This window comes from Capsella rubella, unplaced genomic scaffold, assembly GCF_000375325.1.
Source record: "Capsella rubella cultivar Monte Gargano unplaced genomic scaffold, Caprub1_0 scaffold_7, whole genome shotgun sequence".
NCBI lineage: Eukaryota > Viridiplantae > Streptophyta > Magnoliopsida > Brassicales > Brassicaceae > Capsella > Capsella rubella.
In genome coordinates, this window is record NW_006238917.1 from 14,382,786 (window position 1) to 14,401,683 (window position 18,898).

Sequence of the window (18,898 nt, forward strand, 5' to 3'; positions counted from 1 at the left end):
CCCCCATTGTTCTCTTAGAAAAGTTATCAAAAGCCGCGTCAAAATTACATTTTAGAATGTCGACCGGTGGCCGAGTCCATACTCTTTGAGGTGAAGATCTAGTCTCCGGAGTGATAGAATTTTGATCTATAGAAGTATGATTCATCCAGGCCTGAACATCGCATCTTGATTTATGTAGAACCTTGGACTGAGAGAGCCAAACACCTTCAAAAATAAATTTATTTCTCGATTTCCAAATATGCCAAAGAAGCCACAAAGGTAGCATTCTTTCTTGTTGGGAGAAGGATGTGAACTGAAAGTCAATAATATTTTTTAAATTTTGTTCACTATCAATGGAAGGAGTATATAGATTAGGAAGGTGAATATGAGAAGAATCCCAAATACGTTTAACATAAGGGCAAGTGAAAAAAATATGATTTATTGTTTCATCCGCCCTAAAGCAACGCGGACATACTGGATCTATGTTCATTCCCCTAGAATTTAATCTTGTAATTGTGGCTAAAGATCGAGTAATGAAACGCCAAAGGAAATGTTTTATTTTGGGAAGAATATCAAGTTTCCATATTTTGTTCTTTAAATAAGTGGAGCCGTGAGGTAAAGGTGGACGAGTAGCCAAAGTATTGGGGTCGTTCATGGTAATCCAATAACCGGATCGCACGGAATACTCCCCTGTCTTGTTGTAGTGCCAAACCACATCATCTGCAGTTACTTGCTGAGAAAGGTAAATATCTTGTAAAAGAGCATGGTCCTAAGGTCTTATTTTTTCCGAAAGTTTCCTCGTATCCCATTGTCTATATCCTCTAGTCGTCGAGATCAATTCACTTATATGAATCTCCGCATCTGGATTAATACTATAAACCGGTCTAGGAGGATGTGTGAAAGAGACATTGTCTTTATTTATACGAATATGCTCACCATCGCCAATTTTGAATCGTGTTCCTTTTTTAATAACTTCTAAACCTGCAAGAATCGATGCCCATCCATACGATTGTTTTGATCTATTTTTTGCATCTAATATTGAACAATCACAGAAGTACATAACTTTCATAATACGAGCAAATAAAGATTCTGGTTGTTTAATGATTCGCCAAGCTTGTTTCGCAAGTAAAGCTGTTTAACATAAAAAATATTAATTTTTACACAATAATAATAATTTATATTAATCTTAAGTGCGAACAACGCTTTTGAATGGTTATAAGATTAAATATTATTTTCACTAGGTATTTTAATTTTAAAAGAATACATACTTCAATTAAATGTTACCTGAAATCATAGACACACAGACGAGAGCAAACATCATCAATGAAAGTAATAAAAACGCTGAAAACTTTATAGTTGTCATTACTTGTGTTTCTGGAGAAAGCAACAGCGTTCACAAAAAAAATAAAAAACCTAAAAAAAAACAATGTTCATATAAATGTTAGAAAATTCGTCAATGACTAATTGTTCACTGTTTTATAGAAAATAATGGTTTCTTTTTAAATAAGGGTATATAACATTTCCTTTAAAATCTTATGTAAAACATGGTTTACCTTGCTCTTTTTTTTGTTATAATCTATGAAGAGCCCAGTAGGCAATGTGTTTATATATATATATATATATGCATATATTGGTATAAAATCTTCCACCTTAATATCTTTTGCCATAAAAGAAAATTTGAGTCAAAAATTTGAGTCAAAAATTGATTTTAAATATGAATGGATTTTGTATTGGAGATTTTATTTGCATTTTAATTTAAATGATGTTTTAAATCATAAATTTACTCAATTTAAAACTAATTAAAAAGTTTTTCTTATCATAAATTATTTACTAAGGACGTGTGCAAACTTGCATTATGTTTTATTTATCATAAATTATTGATGGAAAATAAATTTGCACTATGTAATATGCTTTTTAAAAGATTTCAATTACAAAAAGGTAAGAAAAATATGATCCACATTACGTAATATATTTTCCCTAATATCAAATATGTTTTGAGTATAAATTTAGATTTAAAAATTAACTTTAAATTTAAAATTTGACTCTATATTAAGATTTTTCTAGATAATAATTATGTTTGCGCATTTGAGATTGTGCTTACATGTAAAGTTACTTTTCTATTTAAACTATAACTAGGTTCGGACCCGCGCTACAGCGCGGGGGAATACTTTCGAATTTATTTTATTTTTAACGTGTTATATCGTATGTGTTATTATCTCATATATTTTAATATCAACAAATATTATTTCGAAATATATATTTAGTTCCAATTTTTTGGGAAAAGTTTGTATTCAGAAATGAAATATAATATATAACTAAAACAAATAAAAGAATGTGTATTAAACGATGATATATTATGATGAGTTGAATGTAATTTATAGATGTAGTCAAAGGCAATATTGGTATTTTTAAAATTTCCATCATTTGGGGTTTTAAATTTCACAATAACAATTGAATATAGTTATAATTTATTTGTATGTGAATGGAACAATGTCTTTATTAATTTAATTTTGTTATTTTTTTGTTTATATGTTAAAAAAATTATTTAAAGTTTTTATTGTTTGTTGGGCTATGATTATTGTCTAGTATTTATCTTTGGGCTCAATTTAAATAAAATAATAATAATATTTTTGGGCTTTATTGGCCTTTGTAGCAGACAAAGTGTAATTTTTGTTTCTTATTTCAGAATAAAACGCGTCAGACCAAAAAATTAATCTATCCTTAGGCCAACTCAAATAAATAATCTTGTAGATAACAACTTTTACTTTCTTGTACCGATTATAAAAAAGGTATTTAGAATTTTCTTTTTATAATCGGAATTAGATCTATCATCTCGGATTATAAAAGCAAAAGCTGCAATTACTTTGCCGAAGAGTCGATTAATTGAAGTGGATATATTTATGGTTAATCGGAATGTGTTTGGGTAATGTCATTTAACTTTGTATCTAAAATCAATTTTACGGTTTATGTAATTTAAGTGAATTTTATGTTTTATTAATTAGGATTTATTGTTTTTTGAATCAATTGATAATATGCTGAATCCGATGTGTTTTTTTATATTTAAATTCTAAGTTTGGATTTATGTTTAAGTTGGGAATATATTGTTCTAGTCGGTTGTCTATGAGTAATTAGTTCGTATTTTATTTTCTACTTATTTTTTTTCACTATATCATACTCTACTTTTTAAAAACTTAAATTGTGTTTTAATAGAAAAACTATTGAGTTTTAGCTTCATTAGTTGTTGAGAAATTAAGTGTGTATAGTATAAGTCGAAGTGTGGGCGTAAATGGAAGTGCGGTTGAGAATCATTAAGAAACGTGTGCTATTAGGGTTTTTACCAAATATAGACATAGATGTTAATATTTTGGGCCCTTTTATATGTTGGCATGAAATTTGAACATGATTTGTGGGTTTCGGGCGGATTATTATATTTTTAATTGTTTACATTATCTCTTTATATACTGTCATAATTTTTTTTTTTTGTTTTACGTTTTTCTTTTTTGGATTTGTGGTACTTTATATCTCGTAATGATCATTTATATACTATTATATATATTTTTCTGATTTTATGTTTTATATATTTTTTTGTTTTTTCATATGGAACAATTTTTAAATTTAACATCTTAGTATAATTTACTTTATATTTAGTTTATTTCATTTAATAATGTTTTTTATTTTAATTTTCAGTTTTATGAAATATAGTTAATTTTTTATTTTGTTTATTAGTTTAACATATGTGTTGTATTGGAAAAAAATAGTTAAATTCATATTGGAAACTTTTTAAAAAATATTATTTTTATTTTTACCTTTTTATATGTTTATAAAAATGAGAATTCATGTTTTGGTCCGACCTATCTCATTTATGTTAGAAATTGTTTTGAGACATAAATTAGGTAGATTTATATTCTCAAAATTTCTTACTTTTTGCTCTATTCCCGTTAAATCCAATTATATTTAGGTTTACATTGTGTAAATATAATCATATATATATTTTAAACATTCACTAAAAATTATAATCTATTATTTATATATTTCTTAGTATAATCGATAATTAGTAAGTTTTTTTAACTTTTAAACAAATCATCTTTTTAGTTTTATAATGTATAATATAAAAAAAACCCTTTCATATTCTTTTTTGAAAAACTTATTTACATAGGTTTAAATATTAAAATGAAATGATAAAATGGTATAATTAATTTTTAAAATTAAATAATAAAATGAGGTGGATGATGATGTGGCTTAAGGAGAAGAGAGAAAAGGTTAACTTTATATATATAGATTTTGACAAAATTTTAAGCAATACGAAGGAAGTGGACATAAAGTTAAAAATGCTCATGGAAAACATATTGTTATAATTTGTAAGGTTGTGTACTCTACTGTTTTGTATATCAAATGCTTACTATGTTTTGTATTAATTTTCAGGATAGACTGTAGCTTCTATCGAAAGTTTCCACAAAACGTCGTTGGATTTGCATGTTCACAATAAAATATGTGGTTTCTGAAGATTCTTACGGTCATCTAACCAGTTACGTACAATTGAAATGGTTGTTGCATACTTTGAACTTAAATAAATCTGGAAAAAAATGTTTGAATTGAAATAAGTGTATTGCTTACCAACACTTATAATGGTAACTATTTGAAACATAAAAATAAAACACACACAAAATAAATAGACCTTTTTAAAAACTAAAAAAAAAAAAATTAGACCGCCCACTTGTATTTTTTTTTTTTTGTGTGCGCTGTCTCTTTCTTCTTCTCTTCTTCTTCAAATGTTTCCCCAAATCCCTCCACTCACATAAACCCTAGAATATCAAATTCTCTCTATCCACTAATCCAGCTTATTCCTTTCGACTCTAAATCATTCACCCGAGTAAAAAGCTTCGTTTTTCCTAATCTCGTTTTTTCTAATCCTTATGTACTTCATCTTCTACTTTGAACCGTCGTTTAAAGTATTACTCATTCTCACTTTCTCCGCCCATGGCTGCGCTACAACAATTGACTTACATCTATATATATTAGGAAAACGTTTGGTTGGGTTCGATTAGGGTTGTTTTTCGAAAATATTCTTTCAATAAATTGCGTGATTAAGTCGGTAATATCTTCTTGACTAATCACATGATTTGCTAACATGTATGGATTGATTTTGCTCATTTCACGCTTTCTGAACAATTTATTTACATTTTTAGTTTTGTTTTGAAGATTGATATCTAAGTAGTTTAATTGTATTAACAATAAATCCCGTAATATAAGTATCCAGCCAAAATAAGAATATGCTGAAAGAATATATTATAATGCAATGTTACCTTTTTAATTGAAGGAAATTTTAGAAACGATTAATCACAAAATTCAGAATGGATCTTACCCGTAACCATTTAGTATCCATTTAGCTTAGATCCAATTTTAATTTTCGGATTGTTTTCTTTAATTAACCCGACCCGGAAAACTAAATTGTATTTCTCTTTTACTAATATATAGATATTATAATTGTTTGTTTATGAAAAATCTTAGTATCGTAATTAATGTAATATGATTTCCATGCTAGGAAGTTTGACTCAATTGTGATTACTTTTCAATTTGAGATTTTTCTCTACATCAAAAATTCTTTATGACCAACAGACTCAATTCTTGGTCAATTATTTATGATAAACAGATTCTAAATAATTTAAAAAGAAACTTTACTTTAATCGAAATAAAATTAAAATTTAATCACAATATTCTGAAATGGAAATAGCATAGTCAAATTTTTGACTTAAAAATTATATTAATGGAAAACATATTTAATATTAATTTAATATTTTAATATAATTTCGAAATTAATAGTATAGATATAGAATGAAATCTAATAAAAAAAAATCATCATATATCTAAAAACAAAGATAACATTTTTTTAGATTAATAAAAAGATAAAAAATTATGTTAGCATATGAAATAATCAACTAATCAAATTCTACATAGTATATATACATAACTGATCATATCATCAAATTTTTTAAAAATATATAATTTTTAAATATAAATAAAAATTAAACAAATCAATAATTAAATATTTGTTTGCTAAAATCATGCGAATAAACATTTTAGATAACATAAATTTCTTATTTTTACATAAAAAAAAATATCCATATTCAAAAAGCAATCTAGCAATTAAAGCACAAAAGATATCTACAAAATGTATCATTAATTCAATTAGTTAATGGTTTTTTATTTGGTCAAACAGTTAGCTTATGATTATTCTAAACTTCTTTTTTCTTATTAATTTCACACAATCTTAACAAAATAAATCTTCATCCATTGGGAATTTGCATATCATTACTATTTTCAAATATTAAATAATTGTTTTATCAAATCATTAACTACATTTTGCGATTATAAACATATAGAATTTCTATTAAGATTAAAACTAAATAACAAGTGGATATATCACATTTAAATGATTTTAACGACTTATTACCAATTTTTAAATAATAAATGGATTATATTTTATGATTTAATCTAATTGAAAACAAATAAAATGTCAAATTGGTATGATATAATAAATAAAGGGGGAATTTCAAAAATACCCCTTTTCCAATAACACTTTTTTAAAATACTCCTCTTTCTAATTTTATCAAAAACTCACTATAAAATTTGAAATTTATCAAAAAAATATGTATAAGCTTATATTTATAGACCCAAATTATCTTTATATGTGTGTAAATTTATAAATATATATATTTCATAAATAGATTATAAAACCTTTTCAAAATCATTTAAAAACCTTATAAAAACTTTGTAAACCTTTTAAAAACCTTATAAAAACCTTATAAAACCTTATAAACGCCGTTTAGAACCTTTTAAAACCTTATAAATATTTGGATTTAGTCATGCTGTAGTAAAGATGATCTTGATGTACCTTATCAACCATATAAAAGTTTATAATTTTTCATATTTGAAAAGGGGTATTTTTGAAAATGGATAGAAAAGAGGGGTATTTTTAAAAAGGGTTACACCAAAAAGGGTATTTCTAAAAAATTCTCATAAATAAATATCTACAAACATTATCTCACATATACATACAATTTTAAACTATCCTTGAAAAATATGATATATAACTTTTGGATAACCGGTTGAAAAAAAAAAATTGGTAGTTATATTTAATTGTCAAATTCTAAAAATATTGTACAAAATTCAACATTGGGACGTATAAATCTCTACTTTTGGACGATTATATGAAATTTTACATATATTAAAATAATATTTAGTTACATGTAAATGGTGTTATTTATTAGAAAAAATATAAACTTATAGGAATGGATACAAGACGGGAACTTATAATTCGAAAACAAACACTATCTGAATTATTTCTCATAAAAAAGAACATGATCAGATATAATTGTTATGAGACATGGTTATAAAGTTAAATTCACTTTCAACTTTCAAATATAAAACTACGAGTATGATACGGGGACATGTAATTTAAATTGCTAAATTTAATTTCCACTTTCCGATTTATTTCAAATATTTAGACATGATATGACGGGTACAAGAAGATAACGTATACTTCGGATAACAAAACTACAATAAATCCATGTTTAAAAAAAAATAGAAATACCTAAATCTTTAGAAAACAAAAAGGCTAAAACATGAATCTTTGAATTGAAGAAAGTAATGAGAAATAAAGATGAAACGGAAAGATCAATAAAATTAAAAATCGAACAAGGATTGTGTATGCTAGGATTACAGACAATGCCTTGTGAATGAAAATGGTGAGAGCATGTGACTTAGATTGATAATTAGATTTTTATTAGTTTGATAAAAATAAATTTTTAAACGAGGAATACGGGTATCCCGTCTAAATATTTTACCAAGTTTCTTATAATAAACATTGGCAAATGATTATGTTTTAAAAAGAAACGATTACGAGACAGAAATTTTATGACAGATAAAAGACGGGACGGGACGGAGCGGGGTGGGACAGGACGGTTCAGGACAAGACGGAAAGGGACATGACGGGTTTTCCATTCTAAATTACACATAAAACAGTTCAAACTAAAGACAAACCCAAATCCGATTTAACATCTCTAAGCAAACAGTGAAATTAGTTTAAAAAATAAACAAGTAATATCATTTATCATTTTCATTTAAATAATTTTAAAATTGTATTATATAATACAATATCTATATTTTACAAATGTGTGTCTATATATAATTTATCAAATAAACTCATATAACAAAATTTTACCAAAATAACATCTACTTAACAAATCGTAATTTTGTAAAAATAACTCCGCACGTACGTGCGGGTCCATCACTAGTATATATATACAAGGCCACCACCATAGTCTGTCTAACAAAGAAAAAAAAATACGAGGTAAATATGTTTGAAATTTTATTTTGTAGGACATGTTAGTCATTGAGCTATATTTCTAACAATGGTTTGAACAATTCTTTTGTATAGCTTTTCATTTTTCTGTGAGCATCCTCTACATAAACAAGTGATGAAGACACAAAAGTTTTCACCTTTTTTACTATCTAGTGATATTTGCTCTCATTCTTATGCCTATGATTTCAGGTAACATATTTATATGTTCAAGTATTTATAACGTAAAATTGATTTTTTTTAATATTAATTTATCTCGAAAAATAAAATAAAAATTTATAATCAGTCATGAAATCACTTCAAAAAAAGGGTTTTGTTTGCCTTAAAATTTTGAACTATTATATTTATCATTTTATGTAAAAATTGTTGTTATTATGATATTCAGCTTTCATGCCTTATAAAACCTATGTCCAACCATGCATGCCGGGATGTATTGGAGGAGCAGAATGCAATACAAAATGCAGGAGTATGGGGCATCCCAAAGGAGGAGATTGTCTGGGAGATCGTCTTGGAGGTGAACCTGGCTTTGATTGTTGTTGTATAGCCGGTTAAAAATCTCAAATGATTCTCCGAATTCTAATCTTCCAAATTATTGATCAATTCCTTATATTATATGTATTCCCAATCAAAATTTGAATAAAAAAATTCAAGAATTATTTAAGAAAAACATAAGCAAAACATAAGCAACGTTCAATGCTATATACTACTTGTTTAAACTTTGTCTCTAAGAGCCACTTCTGCAAAAACAAAATAAGAGAAGAAACTTATTAAGAAGCAATATTTCACTTTAATTAGACCAAAAAAGAAATAGATAATTACCATCGATAATGGTTATCCGACGACTTGTCACCAGCCGGAATGCAATGCAATGTATTAGATCTACTAACTGATGATATAAAAAAATAAACAGAGATCACTAACACCTTTTTGGTGTTAGTAAATATGTTTAGCATATCATGTTAACTTCATAAATCATGTCAGCGACACTACCACCACAAGGACCACACTACAAGAAAACATGGTGATTTCCTACGAAAATTCCTACAAAATTTTTGGAAGAAAATATTTCCTACCAAAATACTTCGCAATTATTACAAAAACAGCAACGGGTAGGAAATAAGAAAGAATTTTACTACGAAAAAGCGTGTCATAAAGTGGTAGGAAAGTTTCCTACGCATTATTGGAAGGAAAACGATCAGAAATACCCTTCACTTTTCCTACGAAATTTTCTACAAAAGTTCCTTCGTCGTGTTTTTGGTAGGAAATTTCCTACCAATATCTTACCAACTACGATTTCCTACGGGCGATTTCCTACTATTTTAATCGTAGGAAAATGGTGAAAAACGGTTGTTTCCTACCGTTTTTTCACGCAACTGGTCGTAGGAAATGGCTGTTTTTCTTGTAGTGCCAGTTTCGTTAGCAGTTAGATATCATAAACATGAGAGCTAATGTATATATCTATATTAGGTAATGTCTCACGTGTTGCATGAATTTGAAATTAAATAGCAAATGTGTGATACTTTGAAACTAAATATATACTAAAATATATTAATTAGTTATTTGTATTTCATATAACAATTTTTTTTGTTAAAAATAGTTAATTTATTTTTTAAAAACTAAACATTTTTAATTACACAATTTGGCATACAATATAAAAAGGTAGTGTTTTTTTTTCTAGACGAAAATTTGTATCTTGGTCGACCCATAATGCTTTGATAGTGTTTCAAGGAACATTTTTAATATAATCTATATTTTAATAATTAAATGTGTTAGTTTTAAATAATTTTTTAAACTCATACTTATTAAATACTTAGACTTTAGTTATATTATTTATGAGTTCATATGGTGTGAAGCACTTAAAAAGTCTTATCCAAAACTGGTCACGTAAAAGGCCACAAGCTAATTGATTTGAAACAATGAGAAAGGAAGGATTTGAAACTACCAACTCAATGTTAAATTATGGTTTTCTTTTCACTGGAATATTGTCAATTCCCCGTGAACTTTGCTTTATCAAATGTATGCACATTATTTTGAGTTGTCCTTATAACAACGTAAACTTAACTAAATTTTGAATTTCCTACTCAGGAGAATATTTTCTTTTCACTGTTGTCTCTATTGGTAGTGTTTTTATCTTGTATTTGTCGGTTTTGTTTCTTGAGATATGTAGTGATGTATTTTGGTATATTTCGTGTAACTCGTTATTTTTTCCCTTTATTTGTTGTATTATGCTGGATTTTATAATATCTAAAATTGCCCGACCTTTTTCAAAAAAATCATTAACTAATATCTCATACTTATTAGATAATATGTAGTCTGAATTAAACATACACCACCGAATTAATACAAAGCTGAACCGGATTAAACTCTACTAAACCAATCATACCAGACCAAATCAATTTAAACCGTCTAAACCGATTAACCCAACTTAACCAGCTAAACTAGATTAAAACAATTTAACCAATCATACAAGTCATTTGAGATTAAACTAGATAACCATATTAAATCAATTTAATCAATCAAATCATTCAAACCAACTAAAAACCAGCCGATGACAATTAAAGCAACAATCCAATAACCATTACTAATAAACCATCAATCATCCAGATATAGTAGAATCATCCTAACATGCTTATAAATTCCAGAACTAGCATTCCTAACAATATCATCACGAAATACATAAAACATTCAGCGAGCTCCTATATCATTCTTCTCTCCTTGCCCTGATTCCACGGTCACACCTTGCTTTTATCTGCATTACCGAAAGAGTATTTCAAAAAATACTTAGTGAGGCACTCATCCCAACTACTAGGCTATACACACAAGCAATACGACTCAGGCGCTGTTGAGGACTGGTGTCGGTCGACACTCGCTACTGAAAACCCAAAATGACGAGTAGTGTCGATCGACACCCACTACTCGTGTCGATCGACACCGCAACCCTAACATCGCTCCAGTCACTTCTCCTCGACGGATCTTCATTTCCTTGCACACCATGGACAATAATGACGTTCCAGAAGGACGTTCAGAGGCACCAAAACACAGAAAACAAGCACACAAGCAAATGAATCAATCAACAATCATGAAATTATCCAAACATGGATCAAAACTGCCTAGTTAAGCCTTGGTCATGCACTCACCTTGAGATGGAAGGAACAGTGACAAAAAAACAACACAATCAGAGGGAGCACAAGACTCTCTTAACACCACAGCCACGCATTCTCCCTTTCTTTTTGCTAAAACTCTCAAAAAAGCACCAAACCTCACTACAACCCACATAGTCCTCACATGAAATGTTTAGAAGGTTTTCACTCACTAGAAGACAAAAGCGGCTAAACACTCCAAAATCAATATTTCCTCTTTTAATACTCGTGCCCTAGGGTTAAACCAAACCACCCAAATCAATTTTTTTCGATTTAAAACAAACCGGTCAAATTGGTCGATCGACACCACCCATTTCCGAACATGGGCGTTACAATGCCTCAATAATAGAGAAATACACTAATATTTGAAATGTTGAAGCAAACACACACAAATATAGAGATTTAGAAACACATTTATTTTAATTTTAGAAATATTCAAGAATGACTTCATGAGATTCAGGATAGTTTTCATAAAAATTAAATGAAAATGATATTTTTAAAGTGTTCTTGTATACATGTCATAATGTTTGAAAACAATTCAATGCATAAAATTCATCATACTGGAGGAATTTGTGATACATTAAGACACAACATAAATCAAAGATTGACAAACTCCTCTATTTCTTTTTAAATTGAGGAAGAATTTCATAATATTTAGTACGTCCTTAAAATTTAAAAAGCTTTACCTAAAAGATGCCGGTGTTATTTTCAAGTTGTAGATGTTCACGAGTAGCTCCATTTATACCTCATCAGTAGCTTCAATGGAGGAGGTGATTCATCAAACAAAGACAGAGAAAGAAGAACCCATATATGGTGGCTAAATAACCTAGGAGGTTTAAGGAAGGGATTAAAAGATGTTCGTTATGGCAACTGTTCTTCGCAATGACTCATTTTTCTAAAACCACTAAGAGTTATCTTGATCACCGAGATTTCATAAGTTATCTTGATCAGAGAGATTTCACAAGTTTTCTCAACACCATTTAAAGAAACTCCTCAGGATATTACTCTCAATCCAAACACCAACACAAGAAGCACCATCACTCCAAGTAAGCACACCACTTACTATAGGACATTCTCCCAGAAACCTACGTATTTCTTCCCATGATGCCAAACAATCAACCCTTTTCCACAAATTATACCACTACGCCATTCTCCAAATGTACAGACCTCTACCATTTTGCAGATTCCTTCTCCAAGTACTTTGGTAGAAATCTCAATTTGCATTACGCTTTTTCCCAATAACCATGTTTCCTATCCCAATTTTCTCTGTAAATATCTCCATGTAAAAGTTCCAAACTTTCTATTCTCCCAGATTTGAATTTCACCTTCGTAAGTAGCTCCACTAGGCCACGAGTTGCCTTTCCTTGAAATTTTGCCTCGTTTCCAGTCACCTTCTTACATGCACCCATCTTTCCAGCGATCCTTGCCGGGTCCGTGTGGAAACCCGCCGGAGAAGCTTTCGATGTAAGGATCTCTGTTGGGAAGTGGCTTCGCAATATCAACTATAAGACTGGGATTAATTCATGCTCCTAGTCGTTTCTTGATATTTCCCATTGGAGTAGAAGACTGAGCAAACAACACCATACCATCTTGTATTGCTACTTTGTAGCTGCTTAAAATCACCAACACCAAACAAAGCATCAAATCCGAACCCGATTTGTGATGGACTCGATGAATATCTGATTAAATCATTTGGGTGAAGCTTCCAACTATTGATTTACCACTTATGGAAATATTTGAGATCGGAAATAAAGATCTCATATTGAAAGATTCATTAAAAGCTTCATCGGAGAAAGCAAAAAGATAAAAAGTAGTGCTATCCTAGGGTATTTCTCTAAATTTAACCCTTGATGTAGCACGAATAATGATCATATTATTAAGAAAATCATATTACATGATGTTCAAGTTTTGTATATTTATTTATATAATTAAAAGAAGGGTTTTGTCTATATTGCGTATTTATTTTGACTTTGCAGGATTGATTTTTATTTTCTGGATTTAGAGAGTAAAGTTGCAAAAAATGGTGACTTGGAGAGTATATTTGCACAAAACCCTTATGGCCGATACACTTTGTACTTAATAAATTATTGAAGATAGATATATTAAACAAAAAGTCATTTGTTTTTTTTAATTAATATATTTTTGTAGATTATATACTAATGTGGTAGATTTTTTACAAAAAGTATTAGTCAAAATTTAGACCAATGTAAATGGAAAATTAAGAGTCAAAATTTAGACTAATGTAAATGGAAAATTAAGAGTCAAAATTTAGTCAAATGGAAAAAACATTAGAATTAAAAGTCAAAAGTGAGGCTAAACATCTCTCTCTCTCTCTCTCTCTATATATATATATATATATATATAGACATGGCATAACTCTTTGAAGATTATATTCATATAACAAAAAAAGGCAAGGTAAATCTTGATTTAATTAATATGAATTCGTAGGAAACGGTTGAAGTCTTTATTGAAAAAGAAATTTTTTTTATATATATAAAACATTGCAAATAAGTCATTAAGCAAATTTTCTAACAGTGATTTGAACATTTTTTCTATAGGTTTTTCTTTTTTCATCTGCTTGGATTTGTTGCATCCTTCACAAACACAAGTGATGGCAACGAAGTGTTTTTCACCGTTTTTACTATTTTCGTTGATGATTTTTGCTCTCATCCTTATGCCTATGATTTCAGGTACTATATTTATTAGTTAAATATGCTTTGTTTAAAGTACAAATAATTAAAATTTTCAGAATTTTTTTTGAAATTTTGAATTTTATAAATATTCTTTGTAAATTACTTACAAGCACAGAGTTTATTTATTTTTATTTTTTAATTAAATTAATTTTACTTTGTATAAATTGATTTTATTGTGTTTGTTACGAACCAAATATGAGATCATAGTTCTGAACGGCATGAAACCTTTTCAGATTTTCACGTTTTTAAAACATAATTCGACCGACAACATATTCTTCAAAATCACAGAATGATAAAACGTGAAAATAAAAAATAATTTCAATTAATTTTGTAACTTGATTTTATAGAATCTCATTCAACTATCTTTTTTTTTTTTTTGCTTATTCCACTGCTTTACAATTCTATTGTAAATTGATAGTAATCCTGTTTTAGTGATTATGCTATTTCATAATTTAATTAATTTACTTTGTTTATATGGTTGGTCAGCTTTCATGCCAATGAAGCCATATATTGAACCATGTTTGAAGGGATGTAAGAACCAAGCAGAATGCATCAAAACGTGCATGTCGATGGGGCATCCCAAAGGAGGAGATTGTCTAGGAAATCAGTATGGCAATTATTGTTGTTGTATAGCTGGTTTAATGTCTCAAAATGACTCTCCGATATCTAAATCTAATGTTCCTACTTTCTAATCACTTCCATATTTATATGTAGTCCCAATTAATATATCAATATGAATAAAAAATAGAGAGAAAGAAGAAAAAGAAACCACTTTGATGAAAAACATCAAATCTTAGGCTACTAGATGAATATCTAAAGAGCTTGAAGGGAAAAAAACAACCGATTCGGGCATTTTGGTAAAAGAGTCTTAAACCCATTCGAGTATTTATATTAATCGGGTTCGTATTTAGAAAACACTTATTCGGTTCGGTTTCTTTGGGTTACACACGATAACGAATATACACTTTAAAAATCGGTTTGGTTTTGATTTTTTATTCGATTATAAACAAAAAAATCCAAAATCATTTCGATCTTAATGTTAAAAACCAAGGAAAAACAAAGAGAAAATACTCAAAAACCAACAAAGGTTCAAAGCAACATACAAATCCATATCTTTTAAAAACTAAGTAACAAAAAAAACAACCATGTAAGGAAGTTTTTACAAGATTAGTAGTGATAATTTAGTAATCTTGATGATATATCCTAAGGGTTATATACATTTACACAGAACTTATAAAACATCGGATTTGTTAGCGTTTTTTCGGATTTTGGATAATACCCAATCGGGTTCCGGTGTCCGAAACTTATAAGTCCTAGACCCATACGAGTATTTTCTATTATCGGGTATGGGTTCAGTTTGGGTCTTTCGGATCGCGTTCAGATATGGATTTCGGATCCGGGTATTTTGCTGAGGCCTCATAACATTAACCCAAGGAGGGAAAGGAATATATAGGAACTCTCACTCCCCGAATTACAATTAATCCAAATATGTCATTTGCTATTTTTCCTCAACAATACTTGGTAACTCTTTTATTCACCCCTTGGAAACTCATTTACTAATCTAAGGCTCCGAAAGCATCATAAATTTGGAGGAAATCTTAGTAGAAGGAAACCATCATCATCAATTACTACTTTTAAACTTTTAAATTTTAAAATTAGATAAATATTGAAACTTTTAAACAGCTCAAATATTATAAATAATTAAGCTTCATAGAATATTTAAAATAATCTAACTATTTAAACTCTATATAAAAATTGAAGTGTTATTAATATTAGAAAATGTAGAATAATATAAATTTTTGAAACTTTTAAATTTTTTTAAATGTTATTAATATTTTAACTCTAAACTAAAGTATTACGGATTATTAACTACATATAATTTTAAAATTTCCACCAAGTTTAAGCTAAAGTACTATTTACCTTACCATGATGATAGTTTTTAGTTTTTTTAACAGTATAAATAAAATTATATAAAAAAAAAATCTGGAATATTTTTTTTTGGTCAAACACGGTCAACGCCGGAGTCAACACCGGTCAACGCCAGAGTCAGTTGACCGGTGTACCAGAATTTTATAACTATGGTATTGTATAGTTGATGCATGTGGTCATGCAATACATTTAGTTCGTCTAGCTGAGTATACAATATGATATTTGGTATGTGTGACCATGCATTCTTCTATATTTGGTGTAGCCAGCCATCTTTTTTCCTAATTTTAAACATGCGTTTAATTTTTTGGCAGTTATACCACGTGACGGGTGTAAGACGGGAGTGATTGTAATATGCTTGAAAAATATTATATGACGGGATGAGTAGTAAGACATGGAAAAATTGAATTGATATTACTAAAAATTTAAATTTTATTAATCTCATACTTCAATACGGGTAAAATCTTTATTTTACTATTTTCTAAATTCTAAAAAAACTCTATAAATTCAAGAGAATATGAATTATAAAGACAATGTTTGCCACGCGGTGTACCGCGAGTTAAAATATAGTATTATGTAATATGTTTTCCATAACAGAAAGTTTGACTCAGTTTAATATTTTTTTGTCAAATAGTTTTAATTATTTTTCAGTTTGAGATTTTTTCTATATTTAAAATTATTTTTCTATATAAAATCTAGTGTTCGGAAATACGGCATGATATGTACGACCATATATATACGATGTATATATGTTGTACGGTGGGAAGCCATTTTGTATACTCTTTCTATATATGGCGTTTATACGGTGAACTAGTCAGTTGCTCGTGTTACGCGCGTGAGTTTTATTATATTGTTTATGAGTAATTAGTTCATATTTTATTTCCTATTTATTTTTTCACTATAGCATATATTTTTATTATTTTCTTAGGTTGTGTTTGTATAAAAAACCTGTTGAGTTTTAGTTTCATTAGTAGTTGACAAATTGAGTGTGTATAGTATCGGTCGATGTGTGGGTGTAAACGGAAGTGCGGTGGAGAATCATAGAGAAACATGTGATATTAGGGTTCCTAGCAGATATAGATCTAGATGTTAATATTGTCGGCTTTTTTAATATGTTGGCACAAAAGATGAAAATGATTTGTGGGTTTCGGGTGGATACATTATCTCTTTATAAATTATCATAATTTATTTTTTTGTTTTACGTTTTTCTTTTTTTTTGGATTTGACGGAATTTATATCTCTTATGATCATTTTTATACTATTATATATTCATTTCTGATTTTCTGTTTTATATATTTTGTATCATATGGAACAATTTTAAAATTTAACATATTAGTATAATTTACTTTATATATACTAATTTACTTCATATCATTTAATTATGTTTTTATTTTAATTTTCAATTTTTATGAAATATTGTTAATTTTGTTTTTGTTTATTAGTGTACCATATGTGGTGTATTGAACAAAATTAGTTAAATTCATATTGGAAACCTTTACAGAAATATTATTTTTATTGTCACCATTTTTATACGTGTTTTTAAAATGAGAATTCATGTTTCGTCCCAACCTATCTTATTTATGTTGGAGAATTTTGTGACACATAAATTAAATAGATTTCTATTCTCAAAATTTCTTACATTTTGTTCTATTCACGTTAAATCCCAAAATTTATTTTTCTTTTCCAAAAATACCATAAAAGTTGTTTTCCCGAAAATGCCGTAAACATAAAAAATTGATTTTTGAAAGTGTAGAATTGATTTTTTTTAAGTTTTGGTTGACTAGTTTATATTTAGTGTATAGTTTTAGGAGTAGTCTTTAGTTATAATTTAGAAGTTGGTTTTTGAATGTTATAAAATGTTGTTAGCATATGAATAAAGTTACACCATGAGGGAAAATCTCAAAAAGATACAACTGCGGTTTTATGACCATGAATGCACCACTGGCAAAGTGCAATTAACTTCAGCAAACATGTCAGCGACACTGCCACCACAAGGACCAATTTTGTTAGCAGTTAGATATGAAAGACATGGAAATCAAAGTTATTATCTTTTCTCATAAATAAATGAGAATTTTTGTTATAATATTCTAGAGTACTAACCATCAAAAGAACTGAAAATTTTGAGATTTTCTTAGGTTGCGTTTTACATTTGAGATATTCGAAAAGAAATATATCATGATCTAATTTGTGGAATAAATTAAAATTTATATAAGAAAAATATAAGCAAAACAGAAGCAACATATAAGCAATCAAATATAAAAATGTAGTTGCGTGAAATCCAGAAATCCAGAAATGGTTCAGAAACATTATCCTCTTCAATTTATGAACCGTCATGGCCTCGTAGCCACATTCACCATGGTTATGGCAATAAGAACATAGTTAAGTGAGGTTTCTCAAAAAAAAAACTTTGAGAAGCTTACACGTGGCACCTAAAAATTTGACATGTGCCATCTTTTTTTTCTCCTCACTTAAAAATTAATAAGTATATGACACATAAAAATTTGACATGTGTCATCTTTTTCCCTATTTTTCTCATTACTTAAAAATTAATATTAAATCATACCTATGAAAAAAAGATTTTTATTAAACATTTGACATCTACAATTGAAAACAGATTTCTATATTATTATATAATAAAGTAAAGTTTCTCAAAAAATAAGCTTTGAGAAGCTGACCCGTGACACATAAAAATTTGACAAGTGTCATCTATTTTTTCTCCTATTTTTCTCCTCACTTAAAAATTAATTAATTTATATTAAATCTTACATATTAAAAATAAATTTTCATTAAATATTTTACAT

General features: G+C 28.2%; 1 protein-coding gene across 1 annotated transcript; it reads left to right on the top strand.

Moving 5' to 3' along the window:
• The first annotated feature begins 14,007 nt into the window (after window positions 1-14,007).
• LOC17877422 (defensin-like protein 91) lies at window positions 14,008-14,954 on the top strand. The gene is made up of 2 exons (XM_006286159.2): window positions 14,008-14,168; window positions 14,658-14,954. Exons 1-2 carry the CDS (start codon window positions 14,090-14,092, stop codon window positions 14,861-14,863), a joined length of 285 nt encoding a protein of 94 aa, XP_006286221.1. The 5' UTR covers window positions 14,008-14,089; the 3' UTR covers window positions 14,864-14,954.
• Window positions 14,955-18,898: the final 3,944 nt, after the last annotated feature.